The sequence below is a fragment of the Hippopotamus amphibius genome, chromosome 9 (genome assembly GCF_030028045.1).
Source record: "Hippopotamus amphibius kiboko isolate mHipAmp2 chromosome 9, mHipAmp2.hap2, whole genome shotgun sequence".
NCBI classification, from domain to species: domain Eukaryota; kingdom Metazoa; phylum Chordata; class Mammalia; order Artiodactyla; family Hippopotamidae; genus Hippopotamus; species Hippopotamus amphibius.
The window spans coordinates 58,574,773-58,600,845 of NC_080194.1; the positions used below are offsets into that span (position 1 = coordinate 58,574,773).

At 44.4% G+C, this 26,073-nt stretch overlaps 1 protein-coding gene across 3 annotated transcripts in view; it reads right to left on the reverse strand.

The window, feature by feature from the left end:
• Positions 1-26,073, reverse strand: part of FAT3 (FAT atypical cadherin 3) — a 540,254-nt gene that overhangs the window by 22,710 nt on the left and 491,471 nt on the right. For all 3 annotated transcript variants that reach the window (XM_057695201.1, XM_057695200.1, XM_057695199.1), the window contains 5 exons: positions 25,201-25,398; positions 21,037-21,835; positions 9,570-9,704; positions 7,582-7,739; positions 80-548 (listed from right to left, as the gene is read on the reverse strand). In XM_057695201.1, the coding sequence (XP_057551184.1) occupies positions 80-548; positions 7,582-7,739; positions 9,570-9,704; positions 21,037-21,835; positions 25,201-25,398 (1,759 nt within the window). The remainder of the gene's footprint in view (positions 1-79; positions 549-7,581; positions 7,740-9,569; positions 9,705-21,036; positions 21,836-25,200; positions 25,399-26,073) is intronic.

The following is a 26,073-nucleotide window of genomic DNA, read 5'->3' on the forward strand; positions in this document are numbered from 1 at the left end:
GCGAGCCCCCTGCATATCTGCACCGCCTCCCCACCTCCCCCGGGCAGGGGCAGGGTGCCCAGGACGCAGGCGGACTCACCCCCGGAGGGCAGGCCGGCGCAGCTGCCTCCGTGCTGGCAGGGGCTGTGCTCGCAGGCGTCAGGGTAGAGCACGCAGCCGAGCTTCAGCTCGGTCAGGCCCACCACCTCGGCGAAGCTGCTGCGCTTGTTCTGCAGCGGCAGCTCGTTGTTATTCAGCACCACCGAGTCCAGGCAGCCCTGGAAGCCGCTCAGCACCTGCGTGACCCGCGTGTCGGTCAGGCTGCGGATGTTATCCGCCTGCACCAGGGCCCCGAAGTAGATGGTACTCTCGGTGCTCAGCGTCTGGAAGTAGAGGGGCGCCCGGCGCCGCTCCACGTAGCTATCGTCCAGGGACAGGCTCGTGAAATTGCGGTTTAGCTCCAGGAAGACCGAGTGCCAGCTCCCGTCATTGACAGCGCGGCCCGAGATGCCCAAGATTCCGGGGCCGCTGCCGCAGTCCAGCTGGAACCACAGTTTGCCGTCCACGATCTGTGCGGGAACGAACACCGGAGCGCTTTTTAATATGCATCTGGCAATAGGTTCCTGGACACCCTGTTCCCAACCAGCCTGGGCTCTAGAATGGACAACGCTTTTGATCCAGTCATAAATCTGCTGTGGTTTGATTTTTAATGCCATGCAAATGCATGTCTGATAGTTCACAAATCTTCTTGTAATTAGCAATATGAGCACAGGTTCGGAAATCCACCAATATTTAAGGATGCTCCTTTTCTTTCCGTCTTCATCCTTTGAAAATTCACAGCTATTTGTTGTGTAGGAGGTCTGTTTATTCTCTGCCCCTTCCTAGTTACTACCAGCACAGGAATATTTTCTGTGAACTCATTAAAATTAATTTACAAATATTTATTGAACATCTACTATGTGCTAAGCAGTGCTCTAGGTGCTATGGGGACCACAGTGCGCAAAAAAAGTTATCACCTCTACCTTCATGGGGCTTATGTTTGAGTGAGGGAGATGGCCATAAATCAAATAAGCACTGAAATACATACATGCTCCCCAAATAAGTTTGTATAACTGTGCTGTAGGGGAGAGACAGAAGCCAGGTAGATTTCCTACTTCCCAGCTTCATACATATTCAAGATTTAAAAACCCTCCTGTTAAACACTAGCCATCCTCTTAAAATAGTTCTTCAGGACTGCTGCTCATCATTTAGGTTAAGATTAACTCACAAAGTGCCCAAGTCTTGTCCATTTGCTAAAAATGTATGTATAGTTCATGACCTCTGGAACTGGTTAACTGTTTACACCTTGTAGATTCTTTCAGCCCCTGTCTGGGTCAGCTACAACAGAGACTTGCATGCTTTTTTGATTGTACTGGCGCAGGGAGGGCATCCAATTCCCCCCACCCTCAGCAGGCTAACCCCAGAAGGACATCAAAATCAGGAAAGTGTGCTGCTGAAGGACGCTGGTGTGTTGAAAGCTGTTGGGCAGGTACTGGTCCTCCATGGAGACCCAGGTTCAACTGTTGCCCAGGAGATAGGCTGGCCTTTCAATCCTCTGTCCTCTACCCTCATCTACATTTCTTAGAAATGCAAGATGGTTTGAGGATCCAGGGAATGAGGGCTGGACCCTGCCTGGGCAACAATTATTGGTCCATGAAGGAATTCACAGCTAGAAAACTGTGAAACAGAAGCTACTTTTCTGGTCTTTGTCCATGACCCAGAAGAAGGATCTTGTGGAGGCCAGTGTCTCAGTCATGCCAGGGCAACTGGCCATTACTTAGGATCTATGTGTAGTCCTATGCCAAAATCTGGGTAGAGTACATGAACTTGTGGAGAGAGAAAGGAAAAAAGACAGAAGGGGAGGGAAGACAGACCTTCCAGGGCACTAAGTGCCAAGAAAGTACAAATATCAAGTGAATTCATAGAAATAAACTGAACCAGTCTTCACAAAATGCGTTTGGCTCCTGATAGACCTATTAGGGATGATTGCAACATCACCCACCCTCACAAATGAGGTATTTTTCTAGACTTCAGTACTTTCTGCAGACATCTAATTCTTAGGGACTCTCATTTCTGCCTCTGTGGCGACATGAAATCATTGGCACCCTGTCTTCCTGCATATAAAGTTTATGCCACATAAATGTGTGTATGTGAAAGGCAGGGGGCTCTGTGAACCAGGCAGAGCCTTGGGAATTTAGGAATGAGAAATCTAATTCCGGCTTTGTCATGTATCACCCAGGTCCCTTGGAGAGAATCGGTTGGCCCCTCTGGGTTTGAGACCTTTTATATGGAAAGCAGAGATAAGTGCTGTGGCTTATTTTATAAGGAAACTGTGTCCACCGCAGAATGGTCAGCTGCCTCATATATAGTTAGCACATACGTCCTGTGCTCTGTAATGAAAATGTATGAATGTAAAAGGCTGGAGACAAATTCTTATTTTCTTCCAGAGAGTTTTCATGTGTAATCTATGCTGTTGTTTTTGTCATTTTTTTCTTGTTGTTCAACAAATATCGTAAATCAAGTGAATATCGTAAATCAAGCCAGAATACTTGCTCAGTGACAGCTCCTGGATAATATCCATATTTTTATTTCAATGTAAGTAATAAAATGATCAAATGTGACTTTGGGGACTTCCTGCCTCTGGCACAGTCCATCTGCTGTTATGCTCAGTGGCTACAGAGTCTATCAAGGAAAATCTTGTTGTGAGGGTAAAATTCATCTAAGGTTTTGTAAAAGGATATGTTCAATTAATATATTACTTGGTTCATTCCCCTCCCCAACCCTAACCCCCATCTCTTGCGATAATAACCAAATTACAAACTCATCCAGGAGAACTGATGTGGCTCTGATGTCGTCACATATATCGATGTTCTATCACTAAGGAACATAAAATTACCTCATGGTAACACTGAGCATGGTAAAGTTTCCTTTTTTTTCCTGTTTAAATAAATAACAGCAGCAATGCCACTGAATAAGTAGAAAGCCAGATTCCCACATGATCCTCAGCCTTTTGAAGACAAAAATGATTCATACCTTCAAAATCTAGGAGTTTGGAATTATAAGCATTACCTAGATGACAAACTAGAATGCTGATGCCAAAAGCTACCTTGCAAAAAGTTAGTATTTGGCTACTTCACAAATATATTCTGCAAGGGAGAGGAAAGAACACTTTCATAACTGAGTCCTCTCATCTTGGAAAATTATACTCTGATCATATTTAGTTTTTCTGTCTTCAGAATAGGGTTTGTCCAGTTTTAAAGGATCTCTCTTTTAAGAGGACAAATCTTTCTCAAATCAGAGGGCCAGCTATTTTGAGAGAAACTGAGGTGTGCATGAAACTGTAAGAAAAGAATACAGCAAGGACCTGAAATGATGTGATGTGCGGGGTACAGGGGCGGAGGCAGAGGCAGGTAGGCAGTATGTTCCATGAGATGCATAATTCAGAGCATGGCCCTAATGTTATGAAATATGCAGGTATTCGGGGTTGTCTGAAATCAGTGATGTGCTTTAACCTGGATCTTCAGTGGCTTGGGGCTTGGAAGACAAGCTATCTGAGCTACAAGAAGTCATCCTGTAGGAAAGTAGGATTTTGAGTAAAAAAGTGTGAACTATGGCATAAAGTCTTACTGCTTCAGATTGTTGGTGTGTGACTCTAGCAAATGCACATCATCATAGAACTTGCAAGGGGGTTATTAAATATTCTTTGAGAAGGGAACTTTTTGAAAACCTATTTTTAAGGCAGCTGTTAATAGCTATCTGGCATACAGTAGGTGCTCAAAAATACACGTTGAATGAATACATGAATGAATAAATATCTGCCCTCCAAGTCTCTTCTTTTGATAAACACTGTCCTACTCCTGACCTGCTTGCCACTGCCAGAGGGCCAGGTCCACTATTGATTAGCTTAGGCAAGTCATTGATTCTCTCTGAATCTCAGTTTCCTCACAGGCAAAAATGTAGGCGCTCACATCTACGCACAGGAGAGTGAAAATAAAAATACATGTATGTTGGCCACTTTTAATCTCATGCAACAAATGTTCATTGTACTTTATATACATAAAGGTATATATACCTTTTATACAGTGTTTTTTTTTTTTCCCTTTGCTCATTTTTCTCTCCTATTGTACAGTTTGTATGTGTTTCAGATGATAAAGATACTGCTACTTAAAGAAAAAAATATATGTATGTGAAAGTACTTCATAAACTCTTAGGTATTTTATTATTATTATAACATGGAATTATTATGTTAGCTCACTTGTCCATGATATTCTTTCATATATCCTTGAAACTCTGGAATCTTGTGGGAGCTTCCTGGTTAGTCTTCTGATCTGTTGGAAAGGCTGCCTATTCCAAGTGGACTGTTTTACAAACCAAATGAGCTTTCCCTGACTATCTTCCTCTTAGTCCTGGGATCTTAACTAGCCATGTCTGAGAATCATCAAAATGGAGCCATGTTTCATCTATAAATTCCCCCCAGAATAAAATGTGATATTTCTAGATTAACAAGCAAGTACTTCTTGTGCTTTTGATATACTATTGGATCTGAAAGACTGACACAGAAAGAAAGTTACTTGCATCTAGCACATCTCTCCTGGTGACCTGATGTGTTTCTTTTATAGGTTTGAGGAGAGCCACATAACTTATCCCACCATTTTCATCCTGACTTTGGCTGCCAGGAATTTCAGTTATGGTTTGTGTTCAACTAATCTGTGGTCTAGATTTTTCAGTGATGATATTCTGTCCATCCCTATTTCGCTGACTGGGTCTTAACCTTTTGTTTTTATCTTTTTCCAAATTCACTTATAATTGACTTACTGTGTTAGTTTCAGGTGTGTCACATAGTGATTCAGTATTTTTATACATTACAAAATGATCATCAGCGGTGAGTCTAGTTACCACCCGTCGCCGTACAAAGTTACTACAGTATTACTGACTGCACTCCCTATGCTGTACATTACATCCTCGTGACCTATGTTATAACCGGAAGTTTGTACCTCCTAATCCCCTTCCCCTATTTCACCCAGCCCTGTTTTCATCTTAATGGTGGTTTGATTTTATTGTGTTTGAGTATTTATGGGAAGCCTGAAATCTCTTTTGGAAGAAGACAGGGTATCTATCAATGGTAAGCAGAAGAATGAGTGCCTTTACTGCTGCTAAGAGACAGCAGTGCTCCTTGTCCATGAGTGTTCACTTCCCAAGGTCTCCATGCAATTCTTCAACTGTCTTCAAGGGGTGCCCTTCACCCCACAGATCATCTGAAGTACTTTTTAGAGAATGTGCTTTAACCAGGAAAATATAAACTACCAAGAGGTGCAATTTAAACAAAGCATTTCAGCGTAGTCATTGAACCAAAGTACAAGGCACATACTATACCTAAAGCCAATGAAATTAAATCTTGCATGAGACTGAAAATGTTAAGCAAACAGATTCAGATCCCCTAAGTGGCTATTCCTGGCGACTGTAGGAGAGTATCTGCAATAGTTCAGTACAGCTGTGTCCTGCTTTGGGCAAAGTCAGCATATGAAAAGCAAACTTACAGAACAGACAGAATGGGGGTGATTATTCACATCACAAAGGGATTAATGGAAGGGTTCCTTCAAATAGCAACCATCCCTAGTTTATTAGAATTCCATTTATAGAGATTCAATTTACACAACTCTGAGAAACATGCTTGTTTCATGAAATCCAATATACCTTAGGAGCTAGAGCTGCCTAAAAGGTTTAATTATTCCTCTTTCCCATCCCCAGGGTTCTGCACATTTTAGATGTTTGCCAGTGAAGTGTCAAATGACAAGCTGCATTTTAGGATCAAGCCATTCACATCCAGTATTTTTGTTCTCTCTCAAATTTAATGCTATTTAAGAGAATTGCTAATATAAAGTATTTGCCGCCTAAGGATGTTCACCAATCACCAGCCCTGTTAAGGCTTGAAGGGGGAGAGGAGGAAGGTCAGTGACACCCAGGCAGAGCCCCTGGGAGCTGGCACCTCTGAATGGGCAGAGCACTTTTCCAGTAATTACACAGACCCTACCTCTCAGGGCTATTTAGAAAGTGAGCTAAGGACCCCAGGCGGTTTGCTGCATGGGCCAGGAGATTAAAAAGACAGGACTTACTAGGTTTTGAATGTATCTTCTTCCACCATGAAGATCTGCATTCATTGTTTTCTAAAACTGCACATCCAGAGTGTTTCTCTGGTTTTCTTTCGAAAACACTGCTTTCCAACCAGAGCTGAAATTATTCTCTGAGTTGAATGAGTCAAGGTATTGGGAGATTGCCCATGAAAATGGCCAACTTCAACTCCTGCTCACTCCCTGTGAACACCAAGTAATACCTGGCAGTACTAGGAGCAGGTATGTAAAAGTCTATGTGGTAGGAAGAGCCACTGGCATTTAATGTTTTACGTACTTTCTTCCGACCAGGATTAAAGCCTGGGTCATCTAATCTACTTGGATGTGACCTAGCAATCTAAGAACAGAAGCTAAAAAGGCCCACCATGATCCCAGTTAAGCCTAGTGACAGAACAGAGGAAGGAGAAAATCGCCAGCCATTTCCACTTGGATGGGCATCTCCTACTGGACAGACTTCACCCGTCTCTGAACGCATTACAGGGGGCCGGCATAGCAGCCTGGTGAGAATAGCGTTCAATTAAACATGCCTCCCTCTTACTCTTCCCTTCTCCTCCCATCCCGGGAGGCTTAATGTGCTCTACAGATGCCCAGATATGATTCTGGATAAAATGAATTGTAGTAACAAGACTGAGAGCTGGGGAGAGTGTGGAGATAAAGAGCATGGTGTGAGAGGGCCTGGGAGGCAGGTTCAGGCTTGCCACTCATTAGCTGTACAACTTTGGATAAATAACCTCTCTGAACCTCTGTACTCTCCTTGATCAAATGGGGATGATATATATATGTATATATATATAAACATACTTATTGTGTTAACTTTATAATACAAATCAAACGAGACATGTCAAGCTGTTAGTCTTATGGTTGCTGTTTTCATGAAGGGACCAGAAGCTCTGACCTGAATACAAATGCTAGACTTTCTCTAAAGGAAATCTGATGCCTTGGAGGGTTTCCGAGGCTGGGAACGTTTTAAAAACTGGGCTACTTGGGCCATGAAAGGGCATATAGAATCTTGTACAGCCCAGATCTCCAACTTCCACCCTGAGCAGGAACACAAGTGACCTTCAGGGGTCATTGGGGATAGACCCATGTGGTAGAAGAGCATACAGTCAGTCTTTTGAAAGGACCACCCCTGCCGTGGAATTGATTAGGAAACACATTCTAATGAACTGCTGAGTGATTACAGCTCAAAGGATGCCGGCCCTTGAACCCACTCTAGAGACAGGTGCCCCAGTCTCTGAAAAGCGAATTTTGAAGCCGAATGTACAAAAGGAAATGGGGTGTTGGCACACTTCCCAGTTCTGCTGCTCCTCCCCTGGCCCTAAAGTCGGCTTCTGGTTTCTGAACTTAAAAGACAAAATGATTTCAGACCCCAATCCAAGAGCCAAAGTACTAACATGAGAACTGACTGCAGGAAGAGATAACCTATTTTAATTACCTTCAGAATGATGCAGGGGTTTGCTCTGGTGTACATTATAATCCCATTACTTTGCAGGGTTCGCAGACGCAGGGCCAGCTTAAAGTCCTCTTCTTTGCTATTTTCGGAAAGCCGGTATTTGATGTAACTGTTTCCAGCAAAGCTGAGAGAAGTGTGCCCTGAAAAGACCATGACGAAGAGACATAGATACTTTTAACATCCAGAAATGAGCAGGGACATGTGAAATCACCCAACAACTACCAAGCAAGTGGATGAAAGACTATGAGAAGTCAGTGAAGGCACAGAGGAGGAATCATTTTGGATTAAAAACTGGTTCTCCATTTCAGGTCACACCCAAAGTGAAAAAATATTAACTGGCCAGATGCTAAAAAATCTTAGTTCTCATGTCAAATGCAACTTGGCCTATTCTCTAACCTGAATTTTCTTAGAGTCACTAAATTCCCAATGCCTGTTTTCTAAAATAAGCACTATTAAAAGATATCCCTTCATGCCTACCCTCATCACTTAGATACTCAAGGATTTTCAATACTATGAAACAACGGAAAGACAAAACCATTTTCAAAGAATATCCGTATTCCCCAAGTATCCTAATGCTGAAAAGACAACTTAGGTCACTTGCACAAATGTTGATAAAGATAATGATATAAAGTAAGCTCATGTCCTGTGCAGTCACAACTCTACCTTTTGAGCATTAATTTTAAGACTCCCCTTCCTACAATCGTTAGTTGTACCCACATCACCCAATTCTGAGTTAACCCTCTCTTTTTAATTGTCTCCAGCTTCATGTTTTAACAAGCAAAGTAATGGCTGAAAAGTTGTCTTGCTGGGGGGAAGGTGGAAAGGGTGGAAATGCACCAAATGGATGATGATCTTGGACAATGAAGAGTTTTCCACGTGGCAAGGAGGAGGGAGATGGGCAGAAAGGGACACCTGCAGTTAGAAGTCTTGGCCTTATTGTCACCCTGCAGACCCACCTGCTGTGCACGCAGCATGTGTGTTGGGGGTGGGGGTAGTAGCATACATATCTTTTAAGTCTAAGCCTTCGAAGGCTTCAAAGGCAAGTATGTGGGTGATCCCTTCAGTTTAGCGGCAACTCCATTCTTGAAGTCAACTCTGAAAGAGCTTTGACTTCCATTTTTAAAAGCAGTGCTTGTCTTTGCAAAGGCTGAGTTTCTAGAACCCAGTGCTTAGCAAGTGCCTTGCAAATACTGGGCGTATTTATTCCTTATAATAGCTATTATAATAATCACTCAATAAATATTTCTTAGATTCCAAAATTGGTATCAGTGTGCCTGTATTTGAAATACATCTTCTACCAAAAGAAAAAAAAAAAAAAGGATTCTATTGGTACCAAAAATGAACAGTACTCTTTTTAGAAGAAAGAAGTGGTAGAGCATATGTGAATCAAAAGAAGTATGGACATTGAGTGATGGTCAGAAATGAAGGATCATTTGGATTGAGACAACACAAATACTGATTTTTCTTTTCTTTCTTTAAGACACAGAGGCGAGCACTCTCCTTTTGGGAATGTGCAGTTAGTTGTACATTTGCAGTGCAGTCTTGCTTGGTCTAGGCTGGGCTTACCCTACAGAAGGTCAACTGAACTTGCTCAGCTTTACCTTCTGCTGAAAGGTAGAGGCTCTGAACATCAAAGGCCACGCCACAGATACTCAACTCCTCTGCGTAACCAACAGCCTTCTATTCTCTATAATTTCACACCCTTAACATCCATGGGACGTGACTGAAGCGCATGCTGTGGTCTCCCATTATATAAGGAGCCCACAGGCACTGCATGTTTCCTGAGCACAGGCTGCGGCTGTAATAAATCCCAAGTATTGAGGGGGGATGCTAGCTGGGGTCCATTCTGAAGGAAAATGATGCATGCAAACAGAATGTCTTCTGGAAGGGTTAGGGCAGTGTAATTTACTCAAGGGCAAGGGCTTCCAGCATATGAATTGAGACCCTTGTCATCCCGCCCCACTCTGCACCTGAGCACTCTCCGAGCTTCCCTGGTGGACACTGGCAGAGGAACGGTCTCCTGCTGGCTTCGTAACCGACACACTGCATGTCTCCTGGACACGGCTTCTCCACGCAAGGATCGTTGGACCCTGGGCACAGTCCTCCTGTGACAGAGGGAAACACGCATGATGAATAGAAAGGCAATCACGCTACACTCCAGGAAGTCCAGGAAGCACAGGGATGGTTCGAGAGCTGGGCTCTACAGGCTTTGAGCTGAGAGACAAAGTGGCCGCCCGGAAGCAGGGGAACGCCTGTGTGGGCTTCACCTGGTGTGGGTGTCCATCAAGTGTCGCTGCATCTGCCAAAGGCTCACTGCCAGAGTGAAGGAGGTTGGGGACAAAGGGTGAATGGAGCTTCTCCTTATAGGTTAAAATATGCTAAGGTTGTGACTGAACCAACTTCAGCAGAAGAAAAATTATACCATTTGGGCTCTGTTAGTCTTTATTGGATGGGGTCCTGCATACTGGGGGCCATTTGAATGCATCACTGGAGTTTGGATTTCTTCTATGCCCCTTGTCCACCCTGAAAAACTTAGGGGAAGACTTCAGAAGATGTTAGCTGTTGTTTTTCAGAGAGAGGGAAGAAAGATTTTTCTAAAGAAAAGCATGACTCATTCTCAATTGTGAAAGCACAGCTCCCATCGCTTCCCAGTCCCTTCTGCTCCCTGCTAGTGTATTGATCAGCTGTACGTGTGCCCTGCTGGCTCTCAAACACAGCAGAATTACCCTTGGCGAAGGAAGGCTCCCTTTTCACCTGCTCGATGTTCATAGCACAGTGAGATGAAAGGTTAATTCCTCAGAAAGGAAATTCTGGAAAGCAGATTAGCTGATTAAGGCAGAACGCAGGACCCAAAACTGTGGTGATGGCAACCATGGGTCCGCTGAAGAAAATGCACTTTCCAAAGGTCTCGGATATTTCAAATAGACTTAGGTGAGAGTTTACGTGGTAAAAGGACTGTAGAAAAGAAGACACAAAGTGAAGACAACCCATAACTCGGTTAGCAGTGGTCTAAAGAAGCACCTCTTCTCTGTGAACCAAGAACACACTTTTCTCAGCAAGATCTGGCCCGTTATCATCTTCCTTTCTATCCCAACTCTTTCCTCCTCATTAAGCATATTATCCCATTATACAGTCATTTCTTTGTCTAGGAGAAAGCAGACATTTAATGCGAACTACACATAAACATTTTAGGAGCTGTAATCCTGGAGCGGAGAGATGTAAGTAGCACCAGCAAACTCAGAATTCATAAATCCTATTTTCCACTGGTTGAGAGCTCGGACATAAAAGATACTCTTGGCAATGATCCAGCTTACAAAGTCTTAGAAGATGAAGGGATTTTTAACTGGAAATTTGGAATGATCTTCACAAATTGTTCTAAAAGACCTAAGTGCCCTGAAATACATCTTCCTTTCTTCGTTCCAAGAAATCTTTATTCCTGCCATGTGTTTATCAATATTTATGGAACTTAAAAACAGCTGTTCAACCACCTTATGATCTGTTTCAAGAGGCTTTTGATAACCAGTTTTGGAATTTTTGATGCATTCATCCAACAAATAATTTTTTAGGGCCATTGAGGTGATGGGCCTGGACATATAAATGTGAAAAAAAAAATCCCACCTCATCCTCCTCCCAGGAAACAACACACAAACAGATAATTACAATACAGTAAGGTAACTGCTTTGCTAGAGATATGTGAATGCAAGGGAGGCCCTAGAGAAGGAACAATTGTGTTTCCTGGGAGAATATCAGAAGTCCTTGCAAAGGAAGAAAACATTTTAAACTCAGGCTTGAAGGATGCGCTCTTTTGAGTAGCAAGGAACTGTGTTTCTCAGGAATGAATTAACCATAGTTAGTGACTTAATTGCACGCGTGCATCAATGTTTACTCAAGGTAAATTCACAACTCTCCCAGCCCACTCTGTGCTGTCTCCATGAGTGGCTTCATTTCCATTTCTGAGGCCTGCACACTTCTAGGTGGCTCCTACCTGTTGACTGGTTAGCATACAATCAAAAATGTAGACTGAGCCCAGTGCTGACAGTTAGCCACATGGAGGTGGCAATGAGCATAAATGAACCACAAAATGCATTCCATCAAATAGATGTAACTCTAGATTACCTGGGCATTAACTTCCACTTAGACATAGAAACAGTAATTTATGTATTTAAGAAATCTGTTCCTTTTCATTCCATGGACGTGCCTTTTCCCATGTCCTATTTTAGCCAGCAGAAAGATATCCTTCCTATAAATCTCTGTGTTTCTAAGATACAGCTACATTTTCTACATTCATAGTCTTTTCTGCCCTAATGCAATAGCAATATTGCTTGGAAAACTTGCATTATCAAAAATGAAGTTTAGGGACTTCCCTGGTGGCACAGTGGTTGAGAATCTGCCTGCCAATGCAGGGGACATGGGTTCGAGCCCTGCTCCAGGAAGACCTCACATGCCTCGGAGCAACTAAGCTCATGTACCACAACTACTGAGCCTGGGCCACAACTACTGTGCCCACGTGCCACAACTACTGAAGCCTGAGAGCCTAGAGCCCATTCTCCTCAGCAAGAGAAGTCACCGCAATGAGAAGCCCATGCACCACAAAGAAGAGTAGCCCCCACTTGATGCAACTAGAGAAAACCCATGTGAATCAACGAAGACCCCACACAGCCAAAAAAAAAAAATAAGGCAGTTTAAAAGCCTCTGTTTCAAAGGGGAAAAGAGGACTAGATAATTTCAGACCCATGATACAAAGCTATTTTCTCCTTCCAGGAGTTATGGTAACATTTTTTTAAAAACATTTTTCATAAGTAGGTATAATAAAAGCTAAACACTGTATCTTAGAACAAATACAGCATTTGAGTACTTCTCCCTTTTATTCACATGCTTTGACCTTTTCTTTTACCATGAGTCCTGCCCTGGGCTTCTCACTTTGTCACCCATATCGCTTATATTGGGTTAAAGCACAAAGTCACTTAGACCAGCAACTGGAGTTCAAATTTACAGCTCTTTTTCTTCTTCTTTCCTTCTGTCATAACCATAGAACCCATACAATTAATTAACTTATTAAATTAATGAATTATGTTAGATCCAGTCCCCCTTATAAAAGCTCTAGCTGGAGGACAGATAGGAAATATATATAATATAAATATTATATAAGTGAATTCTAAAATTAATATTAATGTAAATATTAGACATATGGTAACATATATTTCTATTCATCCCAGCAGTCATTGACTTTGATAGGTTATTTTTTCTTCTTTTTCTTTTTGATAGATTTCCTAAGGCAGAAGGAACAGTTCTGGCAAGGGATCTATCTCTTGATGCTTTAAAAATCCTAGGGGGCCTCCTCCCTGCCTCCCAGCCGGGGACAGGAGTAGCCATAAACATTTGGGCTCCAGCTGCTGCTGTCAGTTCCCTCTGCTCACAGTCTGCTCTCTTGTGGCTCAAGGAAGTATGAAGGCAGATTAGAGTCTGGAGGTCAGTGTAAATGTAACGTCCTCCTTAGCTGGGGGAGATGTGAGCGTGTGCAGATGAGAGCATGTGCACAAAATGCAGTCTTTTCTAAGTAGAGAAAGACTTCTGGTGGCTGAAAAACAGGTTTCCCCAAACCAAGTACTCCCACACACAATACTGTAGTTCTTCCCTATCAACTATAATAGGAAATTAGGTCCTTTCTGAAATATTTATTGTGAGAGGGACTTGACCTTCATACACCAATCCTCAACAATGCTGTGTGTCCTTCTGCCTCAGATGGACCTAGGTCTAGGTCCTGGCACTTTCCTGGGGAGAACAACCCTCTTCCCAGCCAAGGCCCTAAAGTTTCTGACAACATAAAATCCAGTATGCTCAAGGATGCTAAGGGGCTCACTTGTTTGTAGAAAACATATGCTCTCATCATCCCCTTTTCAGGGAAGCTCTTATACCTACTCTCGTTAGGAGTCTTAAAGACCCTGTCTCTGATGGAAGAAAGTGCCTCATCCGCTCCCGAACAAGTGTTAAGGGACAACAGTGTCTGCTCCCATTGGCTTCTGGGAGGAAGTTTACCTTATTAACTATCATTAAATAATCCAGGTTTAATTACCTTGCTCTGCACGCAGGCTCTAGACCTTCATGCACTGTATCTCCAGGCATCCATCAATTTGGTGCCAGAGTGAGCATGAAGGGAGAAGGGTCCCACTTTATCAAATCAACTGCCACCATTTGTGGTGAGTCAGGGCAGGACAGAAGGATCAGATGTTTTCAGCAATTGTCAGAGCATGAAGCAGGCAGAGAAATCTCTGTTTCCCATTCCTAGGTCCCCTTTGGAAGGTGGGGCAGTGTAATAGGAAAGGGTGTGGCATTGACAAGCAGCAGCCCTGGATTTTGGCCCTGACTAGTTATTCAACTTATTTCCTGTGCGGCTCTGAACAAGTCACTCGACTTCTCTGGGTCTTGCTTTTCTTTTGTGAAAAGTGAGGATAATGATTCTTCATAAAGTTGTGAGCATTTGATGGGCTAATGTATGTGAAAGCAACTTGTAAAGAAAAGAATTTAGTGTAGAAACAAATTACTAAAAGGTCCCCAAACTGGAGGCACTAGCCTGAAAATATGGCAGGGATCTAAACTCCAGTGTAATCCTTCTCTTGCTGTTCGTTTTGGGTCAGATTCACAATTTGTAAATTGACAGATGATATGAAATACTGTGCATGGGAGGAACTTATTAATCAGCATCAGAGGCCATGAGCAGCTGTGTCAACCCCTTCACAACTTATCTCTGGCAGAGGTATTCTTCTCACAAAGCCTCTCCACCAGAAGAAATGTGCACACGATGTGGCCATTCATCACAAGGTTTCCCACCTCCTGAAGTTTTGCTCGGGTGGAAATTTAGGTCACTTTCTACAGAGCTGACAACATACAATTCACTTGAGGAGAAGCGCAGAGCTTTGGAACCTGCAGGGAGGAGAAAGGTGATCCTTTCGTAGTTTTAAAAGGGTCTTACTGCCCTATGTATGACTCTCCCCTCCTTATCTCTCCAGAATTCCCACAGCCCCCTGGGCTAAATCTATGCCTTTAGCTAATACATCAGTATCTAGCTGTGATTATAATCGCTGCCGCTTTGAGCTTATTCGACCTTGATTTATACCACTGCCTCATTATACTGAGAATCTCATGACTAATGGTAAACATCCTACACCCTGAATTCACTGGCTTTGCCAAGATGCCATGTCTCAGCCAATGCCACCTAAGTCAATAAGCTTCCTTCTTAATTCCTGGCCTGCGTGAGGTTTTAGAACGCATCTCCTAAGGTCCCTTGGCTGTGAAGAGGTTTCTTGTGATTGATTGTCCCGGAAGCACAGAATCATGTTGATTGGTGTTTCCTGGTCTACGCCGTATTTTCTGGGTGGCTTTTTGCTAAAGGCTGAGTGTAGTTTCATTCAAGACATCCTCTCTGGGGCCGTTGTGTGCGGATGGAATATATAAAGGATTATCCACATGGTGAGAAGCTGGTACCACCTCCACAGTGGACACCTCCAAACCTCTCCTGGCACTTTAGGACTTATGCATGCTGGAGATCAGGGATCTGCGGAGACACATCTGTTGTGAATGAGAAATAGAAACTTCCCAGTTTGTAGGGGGAATCTGGTTAAGATTCAGAGACAACACTGAATTATTCAGAACCCCTGGGGTTGGCATTATGGGCTCCGTCCTCTGAGAATCAGCATTAACAATTCCTGGCCCAAGTGCAAACCCAATCTCAGATTTTTCTATGCTTTTTAAAAACTCATTAAGTTTTAAGCGTCTTACTGCCTCGCAGAAGCCATCATCTTTATTTTATTTTATTTTATTTTTTTATTGTGCGTATGAGAAGTACATCACCGTGGCTGCCTGTCACAGGGTTGATTTACCTGTCCCACCATATTTTTCCCAGGACTGTCCCAAGTCCCCATCATCCAGTCCAACTGAGCTCCTTGTTGTTCGCTCAGTGCATGATGCTGGTTCATGGTCCATGAGGATGGGGACCATGTCAGCCCCACTCACCACTGTATCTCCAGCAGCCTACCCATGGCTTGGAAAAGTAATTAATTCACTGTTGAGTGAATGAGCAAATGAAAGGGTGCCCCGAACCCCTGGGCCTTTCTCTTCACTGCTCTCTCTGCTCCAAATGCCTTCCCAGGACAATCCATTGTTTCCAATGCCATTCATGGACTTCTCCAAGTAGAACAGAGGGCTCCTTCCTTTATGCTCGTTCTGTGCCCCAAGTACACAAACTAAAACTCTTTCTAGCTCCTATTCTTCACAGCCAAGGAGCAAAGGAACTTCTGCTGTTTGTCTAGAAAGGAGGATTCAAGGGGTCCTAACAATTAACCCTAGATGTCTGGAGGGCAGCTTGTACAGGAGGGGTTAGACAGGTCGGGTTCTGTGTGGCTCTAAAGGGTGGAGCTGGGTAACACCACAAGGAGATGGACTTTGGTGCCCTAGACAGGAGAAGTTGTCTCAGGCCCGTCTTGTGAGGCAGTGAGTGCCTAGGCTGGGGTTTAAACCTTGGCGGAATTATTGTGCCAGGATGTTTGTAATGGGTGGGAAGTTGGATTGGGTGAATTTCAAGTTCCTTTCAAATCTGTGCAGAGGCAGTAGGGTACAGTGGTTAGGACTGCCAGGTGTGAATCCTGGCTTGACCGTTTATTAGTTCTGTGACCTTGAGCAAGTCAATGGACTTTCCAAGTCTTAGCTTCCTTAACTTTTGAGGAAAGTTTATGATACCTGCCCTCTCAGGTAATTGTGAGGATTAAGTGCAATTACATGTGTGTGAAAACCAGCACGGTAACAGGTCATGGCTCAATAAATGTTAGTTGCTGTGTTTGTCCCTGCCTTTACCTGTGCACCGGGTTACACACGGTTTCTTGGCTCTAATGCTCCTCAGCCTGGACCACGTCCTCCCCATCACCTACCTAATTCTAGGCATCCTTTCAGACCTAGCACAAGTGGCATCACCCTGAGTTCTCCTCTCACCGCCCTGCAGACCCTTGCGACAGCGTTATACCCCACTGGCTGAAGGCACTGCTGCTGTCACCCTCACCCCCACCCGCACAGGGCTCACCCACGGCAGATGCTCCACGCATTTTACTGAAGCTCCAATTTCTAGTCTGGGTTCCATATCTGAACCAAGACTGGACAAATCATGCATCCACTTCCACCAACACTCTCATAAACACACTGGTCTTAAACTCGGTCTCATGGTGAGTCCATTCTCTTGGACAAGCGTCTCCTTTTTGATGTATTTCATGATCAGACTTTTGAAAAATCAAAGAAAATTTTCCAAAATGGGCAATCACCACTGCCCCACGGGCTTCCCCATAGAAGCTCAAGGGCCTTTATCACTCCCCATCGTTTAGGTTGGTGTCAGGCTTTTTATCCAAGGGCCAATGTTCACTGAGCATCTAAAGCCTATCAGGAGCCATCTCATGACATCAGAACTCTTAAACGTCTGTTCAAACGTGATGCTCGACGGGGGCTGGAATATAACGAGCCTCTTTGCGCTAAATTTCAAGCCTGCTTTGGTTTTACTAAAGCAACTTAGCATTTTGGTTCAAGATGTTAATGATGTTAATTCAACCCAAAAAAAGTCTGCATGAAAGAAAGATGAATTGGAAGTCGGGAGGCCAGATCTGTATAAATACTACTACACAGCCCGGAATGGGCAGCTACCTCTATTTATCATCCTAATTATTCCACCAAGTGGTGGCAAAGTCCATTTATTGTGTCTGCCAACCTTCCAGGGTAAACAGATGAACAGCCAATACTAGGGAGGGTGTGCGTGTGTGTGTGTGTGTGTGTGTGTGTGTGTGTGTGTGTGTGTCCGTGGCTGGGCGGGGGCATTTATTCACTTCAATTACCTCTCCTTTCCAATAAATGGGAAAATGTCTAAAATGTTTATTGCTTTCCTAAATAGTTCTTCACTGTATTTTTATTTAAGAGGATACTTTGGAAAAACTGAGAGAGCTGTTACTATTATAACTAAGAGTTCACCCCCTGAACCCAGAGGAAATTTTTTCTATTTTCTCTTGCTGTGAGATTTCTTAGAGTTCGGTTGCCTAACCACCAGAATTCGAATCACCCAGGCTATGTATATATTGACTCCTAGGCTCCACCCAAAACCTCCTGTTGTAATTGAGTGTGGGGCTCGGGAATGAGCTAGGAAGTACAGGCATACTGAGACCTTCTGCTGTCCTGCCAAGGGCTGTGTGGCTGGTGATCAGTCTGTCAGGAAAAATGGGGTTATTTGAATATTCTTATAGAGTACACGGCACTGGAGTTATGAGTCATATAAAAAATGGAAGAGTTCCTGTTCGTAAGATGCAGGTAATAAAACAGGGGCCCAAGATGAGCCTTTATTGAATTAGCATGCCATTCTCACCAGCCGTGTGGCCCTGGGCAAGGCAGGGAGCTACCACAGTTATAAAATGGAGAATATCGTCTAAAGCTGCTGAAGCTGGGGACCGGGCCAGATGAGGTTTTGAGGTCCTTTTACCACTAAAATCCAGTATTTTATTTTACAGCTTAATTACAAGAGTGACTTATAGGTGAAAAGAGGATGAGAGATGGGCCTGAGTCTGCACAGAGTTCTTGTTCAGGAAATACTTTTTAAACTGAGAAAGCCTCCTCCTGAGATGTCTGGGGGCTGAATCACAAAAACGTCCAGCATTCTTGGTTTGCTGGGAGTAAGAAGGTTCATGGGGATGCGAGGACAGGAGTTCTGGGCAAGGAGACCGCCTTGAAACTCACTGCATTTATATCATCTGTGTCTCATGCAAATGCAGAGCAAGACCCCTCTCTCTAACAAAATCACCCCCTTAAATCCCTGCTTTAAAGAAAATCTGCCAAGCCTGCCCTCCCCTGTCTCTTCTTGATGAACTCATACTCATCCCTCAAAACCCAGAATATAGGTGGTCTCTGATGTCTAAAAGTCACAGAAAGCTTTCCTCTGGCCCACGACAGAGACTCTGTCCTTTTTCCTCCCCAGTATTTCTTATAACACTATGAATGCAAGCAGGTACTTGCAAAAGCTGAGTTCACAATAGTCAGTTCCTAAGAGCAGGGACTGTGTCTTCTTTCACTTTGAATCTGTAGCGCCTAGGACATTGCTGCCACCATATATTTTTACTGAATGAAATGAGTTCTCAGAACATAGGACTTAATTAGCTGGTTTAGTTTCTCCTGCAGGGGCTGCCCTGTCCTGTCTCAAACCTCTTTTGAACCCTGCTGTGAATCACTGCAGGAAGGCCCTAACAGAGCTTCAGTGCATAAATCAATTTGCCTACAAAGGAAAGCTAGGTAAGGTCTGGACAGCTGGCATTCATAAATTCTGCATGTTTGGTGGCATCTGCCAGAAACGCATTTCACCTAGCATGCATGCTTGGAGTTACTTTGGAGCTAATTTACATATTCAACAGTTTGGACATCACTGCATCGACCTGATGAAAACATAAACAGAATTCACTGGGGACCACAAAGTGAGTGGTTGGCACTCTTCTTGGCTGCTTGGAGGTCATCAAAAGTCTCTCGGGGGGAGCTGTGATCTCTGGGGCTGTCCTCTGATCAACTCATTCTCCAAAGTGCAACTCAAAACTTTCTACAAGAGAAGAGGGCAGGGGCCTGCCCGTCCTCAGTTACCGAAAGGGATGTTTTATAAATGGCTTCTCTTCTGGCCATAGTCCCTTTGGGCTAAGTTCACACTGGCTAGAAAAACTCCGGGTGCAATTTTCTTCCAAGAGGGCAGTGAATTTATGATACCACATGTCAGAGACAGAAAAAGAGGGCGAGAGCAATGCTTCTTGCTGACCACTGGGGTCATGCGGCTCTGTGCAGCTATGGCCTCTAACCAGGGAAGGTCAAGGTTCAGTGACTCTAGCTACGCTGACAAACACGAGCCATTCCATCTCTGCCGCTCTGACAGCTGACTCGATCCCTTGATTGTGCTCCCAAACATCTGGCCCCTGTTTTCCACTGAAGCAAATCCAACTGCCCTTACCCTCTGCAACAGCTTCCGAACTTGTTTCCCTGCCTCTGGCCTGGCCCCATCTAACTCATTTGCCTCTGCAGCCAGCAGGCTCTTCGTGAAAGACAGACCTGATTCTGTCACTTCTCCACCTCAAATCAGCCAACGGCTTCCAATGCTTTGGGATAATTTCTAGAACTTCATCCTGGCTAATGGCTCTTGTGTGATCACTGGGACTGCTCACAAGTCTACTTTGTCATCGCTGGAAATCTCTTTCAATCCCCTCAGTGTAGGTTACTGTCTTGCCCTTAAGCCTCATATAAGCAGCCCCTTTACTGGAATGCTGTTCCTCCTCTATCTGTTTTCACACATCTAATTCCTATTCATCTTTTTTTTTTTTTAATTGAAGTATACTTGATTTACAGTGATGTGTTAGCTTCAGGTGTACAGCAAAGTGATTCTTTTTCAGATTCTTTTCCATTATAGGTTATTACAGGATATCGAATATAGTTCCCCATGCTATAAAGTAGGTCCTTGTTGTTTATCTATTTTATATATAAGAGTATTATCTGTTAATTCCATACTCCTAATTTATACCGCCCCCCCATCCCCGCCTTTCCCCTTTGGTAACCATAAATTTGTTTCCTATTTCTGTGAGTCTACTTTTGTTTTGTAAGTAAGTTCATTTGTATCTGTTTTTTCTCTTTCTTTTCTTTTTTCTTTTTTTTTTTTAAGATTTCATGTGTAAGCAATATCATATGATATTTGGTACAGCCACTATGGAGAACAGTATGGAGGTTCCTTAGAAAACTAAACGTAGAGTTACCATAAGATCCAGCAATCCCACTCCTGGGTGTATATCCGGGAAAGATGAAAACTCTAATTCGAAAAGATACATGAACCCCATGTTCACAGCAGCACAGTTACATTATACAAGACATGGAAGGAACCTAAATGGCCATCGACAGAGGAATGGATAAAGAAGATGTGGTACATATACACAACGGAATATTACTCAGCCATAAAAAAGAATGAAATCATGCCATTTCCAGCAACACAGCTGGACCTAGAAATTACCATACTAAGTGAAGTAAGTCAGACAGAGAAAGACTAATTCCTACTCATCTTTTATCTCAACCTGAAGGACAGTATCTTCAGGAAATCTTCCCTCTTGATAGGGTCCTCCCACGGGACTTTGCACTTCCCCCAATGATGCTCATTATGGGATTACGCCGGCCTGTGTGTATGTCTGTGCCGCCCGTAAGCTACATGCTCCACCGGAGCAGCGGCTGAGCTTGTCTTACTCACCCTGCAGCCCCAGCACCTCTCATGGCGATGAGGCACATCGTGGGTGGTCAGTAAATATTTTGTCCAATGAGTGAATGAATGTACGCGTATGTGCAGGACGGTAACTCAGGTCACCTCTCAAAGCTCAGGACGGGGGACGGAACTCTCCAAACTGCACTCACCGTTGCAGGTGCAGCGCACGTTCCTGTAGAAACGTGGGCACACGAAGCTGATGCGGGCCGTGCTGTAGGTCATGAGCGCGTGGGAATCCAGAGACAAGCCTTGCTCGCAGTGCTGCTCCTGACAGTCCAGCCCCGAGCAGTTCTTCTCCAGGATGGCTGAGATGCGCATGACGTTCTCCAGATGCCTCCTGGCACTGGACAGCTTCTGGATCAGGTAGGCCGGTTTGTAGAACTCGCCGCTGTGCGTCTCCACTGCGAACAGCATGTCCAGCTCGTTGGTGCCCGCCACGGGCTGGATGCTGATGATGTGTAGGTTGTCCTGCTTCTGGGTGAGGACCGCGTTCCGCAGGGTGCGCCGGAACCCGTGCATGTGCAGCCCCACGAAGTCCTCGGGGGACACGTTCTCAAAGCGGATGGTGACGGTGTTCTGCAGCATCTCGTGCACCAGCTGTTCCACGTGCACGACCACGTCGATGGGCACCTGGAAGCGGCCGTCGCTCACCGACACGTTCAGGACGTACTTGCCACTGTCCAGGCCTCCCAGGGCAATGATTTTCCCATCATGACTGTTCACCTTGAACAAGCTTTTCTGTTCTGATCTCAGGGCGAACGTGAGGACATCATACACATCTTGATCTGTGGCATGGATCTTGCCAATGACCCCACCAGGAAAGTCGTCCTCCATGGTGACAATGAAAATTTCCAGGGGGATGGCTGTGGGCTTATGGATACTTTCCTCGATGACCCGCACGCGGATGTAGGAGTGAGAAACTTGCTGAGGTTTGCCTGAGTCTTTTGCCTAAAACAACCAAGAAGGAGATAGCCAAGGAAGAAAGAAAAAAACATAATAATTAAAAAAAAATCCGGGACTTCCCTGGTGGTGCAGTGGTGAAGAATCTGCCTGCCAATGCAGGGAGCATAGGTTTGATCCCTGGTCTGGGAAGATCCCACATGCCGCAGAGCAACTAAGCCCGTGTGCCACAAATACCAAAACCCATGCACCTTAGAGCTTACGTGCCACAACTACTGAGCTTGCGTGCTGCAACTACTGAAGCCCATGTGCCTAGAGCCTGTGCTCTGCAACAAGAGAAGCCACTGCACTGAGAAGCCCATGCACCTCAATAAAGAGTAGCCCTCACTCCCCACAACTAGCGAAAGCCTGCATGCAAAACAAAGACCCAACGCAGCCAAAAAAAAAAAAAAAAAAAAATCAGCAAAAGTCGGATAGGAGATGTCTGTTCCTTTAAGCACAGTTGCTTCTTCCTTCACTTCCTGCCACTATTCTGCAAAATGTTGAGGATGTGCATTTAAGTAAGAGGAGTGATTTATCACCTTGGGTCCCCATATGTACACTCTGTTATGGACAATAAAATGTGTCAGTACAATAAAGCCATTGGGGGTGAGGTGGGAGGGAGGACAGAGGGTGCCGTGAGATCCAGTGTGCCCTCAACAGGCTGGCCTTGTTTAATTTTGGTCTGAAGCCACAGGGGAGCCTCAGAAGGTGGCATTCCCACTTGGAGGAGAAATCTTTGTTCTCTTTGGCTTCTTTCCTTTTCACTGGACCAGACAGCGCTTTTCTGCACATTTAAGAAGCAACGTTGGGGCTTCCTAGGTGGCGCAGTGGTTAAGAATCCGTCTGCCAATGCAGGGGACACAGGTTCGATCCCTGTGCCAGGAAGATCCCACATGCCACGGAGCAACTAAGCCCGTGTGCCAAAAAAAAAAAAAAAAAAAAAAAAAAGGAGCAACGTTATTTTAAGTGAGAAGTACATAATATCAAGGTTGAGAATAAAAGATGGTACACTGAAGGGAAAAATAGGTAGCCTGAAAAAAAATTTTGTCTTCCCTCTTTATATAAGAATTGACAGAACCATCACTCTGAAAACAAATCTGTACTAAACACCTGCCATGAGCAACGTGAAGGTACTCAGTGCTGTAGAACTTCTGAGAAGGGCCGATTCTCAGAGGCTGGGTCCCCAGGGTGGGTATCTCAGGATGTGGGGATTCAAGGGACCAGGTGCCATCGGGGGAGAAGTGTCCTTGTATGCAGAAGGCAGTGTAAAACAGGGGCTTGGTCACCACAGAGGCCTGAGTTTGAATCTTGACTCTGCCTCCCTTTATGTGTCTGGCCTGGACTAAGTTCTTTGAGCTTCAATTTCTGTATCTTTAATTTGAGTAAAATAGTCATATCTACATCACAAGACTCTTGTATTGTGGGGATTAAAAGACACAGTGATTGCAATATACTTAGCACAGGCCTGACTCATGGAAGTACTTAGAACATGAAAGTTAATGTGATTGTTATTATTTTTACTATTTCCATCACCCTATGCTCTTTTAAATGGACTATATGAACCAGAGATGCTGGAATGAAAAATTCATGTAGGAGGAGATAAATTTAGCAAATTAGGTGGAACTTGAAGTCAAACTGTGTAGGGCCTCAACGTACAGTGATGAGTTTGGACTCTATAGGCCAGAGGCTGCCCACTCAAATGTCGGAAACCAGAAAGATGACAGAAAGGCATGAAGCCACTGGGTGTAAGGTGACAGAGTCAATGGCCTGTGGCCTGAGAAGGACTGGACAGGCATGTCTGCCTAAAGTCTGAGAGAGGAGAGAGCCAGAATTCACAAGTTTTCAGGCATTAGGGAGCTCAGATGGTTTTAGTTTAGGGGTTGGCATACCTTTTCTGTAAAGAGCTAGATAAGAAATAGTTAGGCTTTGGTGTTATAGGATCTCTACTAACTACTCAGCTATCATTTCAGCAGGGAAGCAGCCCAGAGCGTATGTAAGTGAATGGCTGTGTTTCAATAAAACTTTATATATAAAAACAAGCTGAGGACAGGATATGCTTCAGGGGCTCTAGCCTTGTTGACTTCTGGTTTAGGGGAATGACATAATCCAAGTGGAATGATTAGCCTGGGAGGGGTGTAGGAATAGATCAGAAAAGGATGAAGCTGAAGGTAGGGGAACACCCAGGAGGCTTCTGCAATAGCATGAGTAAACGGGGTGACACAGAATAAAGTGGGCTGGCGGCAAAGGGAATATCCCTGATGCACACTGGGACCTTATGAAGGCAGAAATGTGGGACTTGGTGGTAGTTTAATATAAGGGACTAGGAGGAGAAAGCGCTCCACAGTGTTTACAGAGTCTGAGATGTGATGTCTGCTTTCTAACAACCCAAAAAGTTGTGCAAAGAACTGTACTAGCTTCTGTGAGAAGGCACTGAAACTCTCTCCTTGCCCTTGAGGACCTATCCTGTGATATAAAATTGTTCACATAATATTGTTGGAGGCGTGGGTGGCAACTGAAGAGTTTACCAACGTGTTTGGAGCCAAAAGTCATTAATTTGGATGGTTTCGCGGAATAGAGTAAGCCATAACTTATCCAAAGAAATAAGATACATGATTAAATGGTACGTAAAGAATGGCTGTTTTGTTATTGCCACCATTAATAATGCGTTTAGGTTGCCCTCTGCGCCAACTGTGGGTAAAAATAAAAGTCACTCAGTTTCACTGGTGGGACTCACATCTTGGTACTGGCAAAATGTGCACCAAGGGACTTTTTGGTGCTCTCTCATGTCTTGCTCCTATCCACACCCTTCTCACAACTGCCACTTTTGCCTCTTTGTCTCACTTCATTTTACACAATGACCTTGAGGAAGCTGAAGTGTTGGGAGGCCATTGCCATCTGAGGCCCTATTCCCCTCCCTCCTCACGGGGGACACATACAAATAGAGGTCTCTTCAAAAGCAGAGGCCATGAAATTGCCAAATCACATTAGGACAAGGATTGGTCATTTCCCAGTTGAGGTTATTTGGTTATACTTCTTAGTACCAAGCGGCAAGCCTGGACCAATGAGTTGTCTTTGGGGCTCAACCAGAACCCCAGGAATTTTCAGAATGCAGATTTAAGCCCAGTGACTGTCAGCCCGGCACACCCTACAGGAATGCCCCTCTGGAACAATGATGCTTCCCTTCCTTCCTGTTCGATTTCACACACAGAGGCCGCTTTTATTGGTGTGAAATTGAATTTGAGATTAAAAGGGGAACATTCCTGCACGGTAATGAATTACGTTGACTTGCTCAACAAAGAAAAGCCAACTCACGGCACAGCAACAAGCACGAGAGAAAGCCGGCCTGATGCAGGCAGAGGGTGAGGCCGTACCTGGACATACAGCACGTACTCCGGAGACTCTGTGTGCCGGAAGACCACAGCTGAGCGCAGGATCCCATTCGGGTCCAACACAAACGCCTCCTCTTCGTTGCCCGACAAGATAGAGAAGGAGAAAGGAGGCCCGTTGTGAAAGGAGTCTCTGTCTGTCACCACGAGCTGCAAGATGCTGGTGCCTACTGGCTTATTTTCCTGCATAAGAGAGTATATTAAAAGGGAAGATAAAATTACACCCCTCTTCACATTTAAAAAAAACCCCATCATTAGCGGCTGAGAGTGCTGTGCTAGGAAACAGGGCTTTTAGCAGAAGGGATTCCCTGTGATATTATCTCGTCTTCTGAAAATATGCTGGCGTCTGGAGGCGTCACGCTTCCCATCCTTGGCTGCCTCCCCACAACTGCCCCGTGAGACAATGAGCTGCAGGTGAGAACACGAGGACTTGGCCTTGAATCGGCTTGTAGGTGCCAAGGATGGTGCCAGCTACACCTTGAACTTGAAAGGCTAGTATTGCCCTGAGTTCACCCGAACAGCTCCAGAGATACATAGTGCTCATCAGCCTTCACGACCATGTCAGAAATCCTCTCGGGCCAAGAAAGCATCAACCTTCCGGGATGGTAAAGCACTTCCTCACACTTGTCACAACACAATTATGCTGTGGCCCAACATGGTGACACAAAGTCACAATACTGGACTCTTTAGGGGGACATCCTGGCAACTTCGCAGTAAACGTACAAAGGCACACGTCAGGTGGAAAATAGGGCTTTACACCCCACCCATCATAACACAGTTTTGCTGTTTCTTGAGGGAAGGGAAAGAGGATGGACTATTTCTCAATCTGAGAACGAAAAGAAATCCGTAACTTCATCA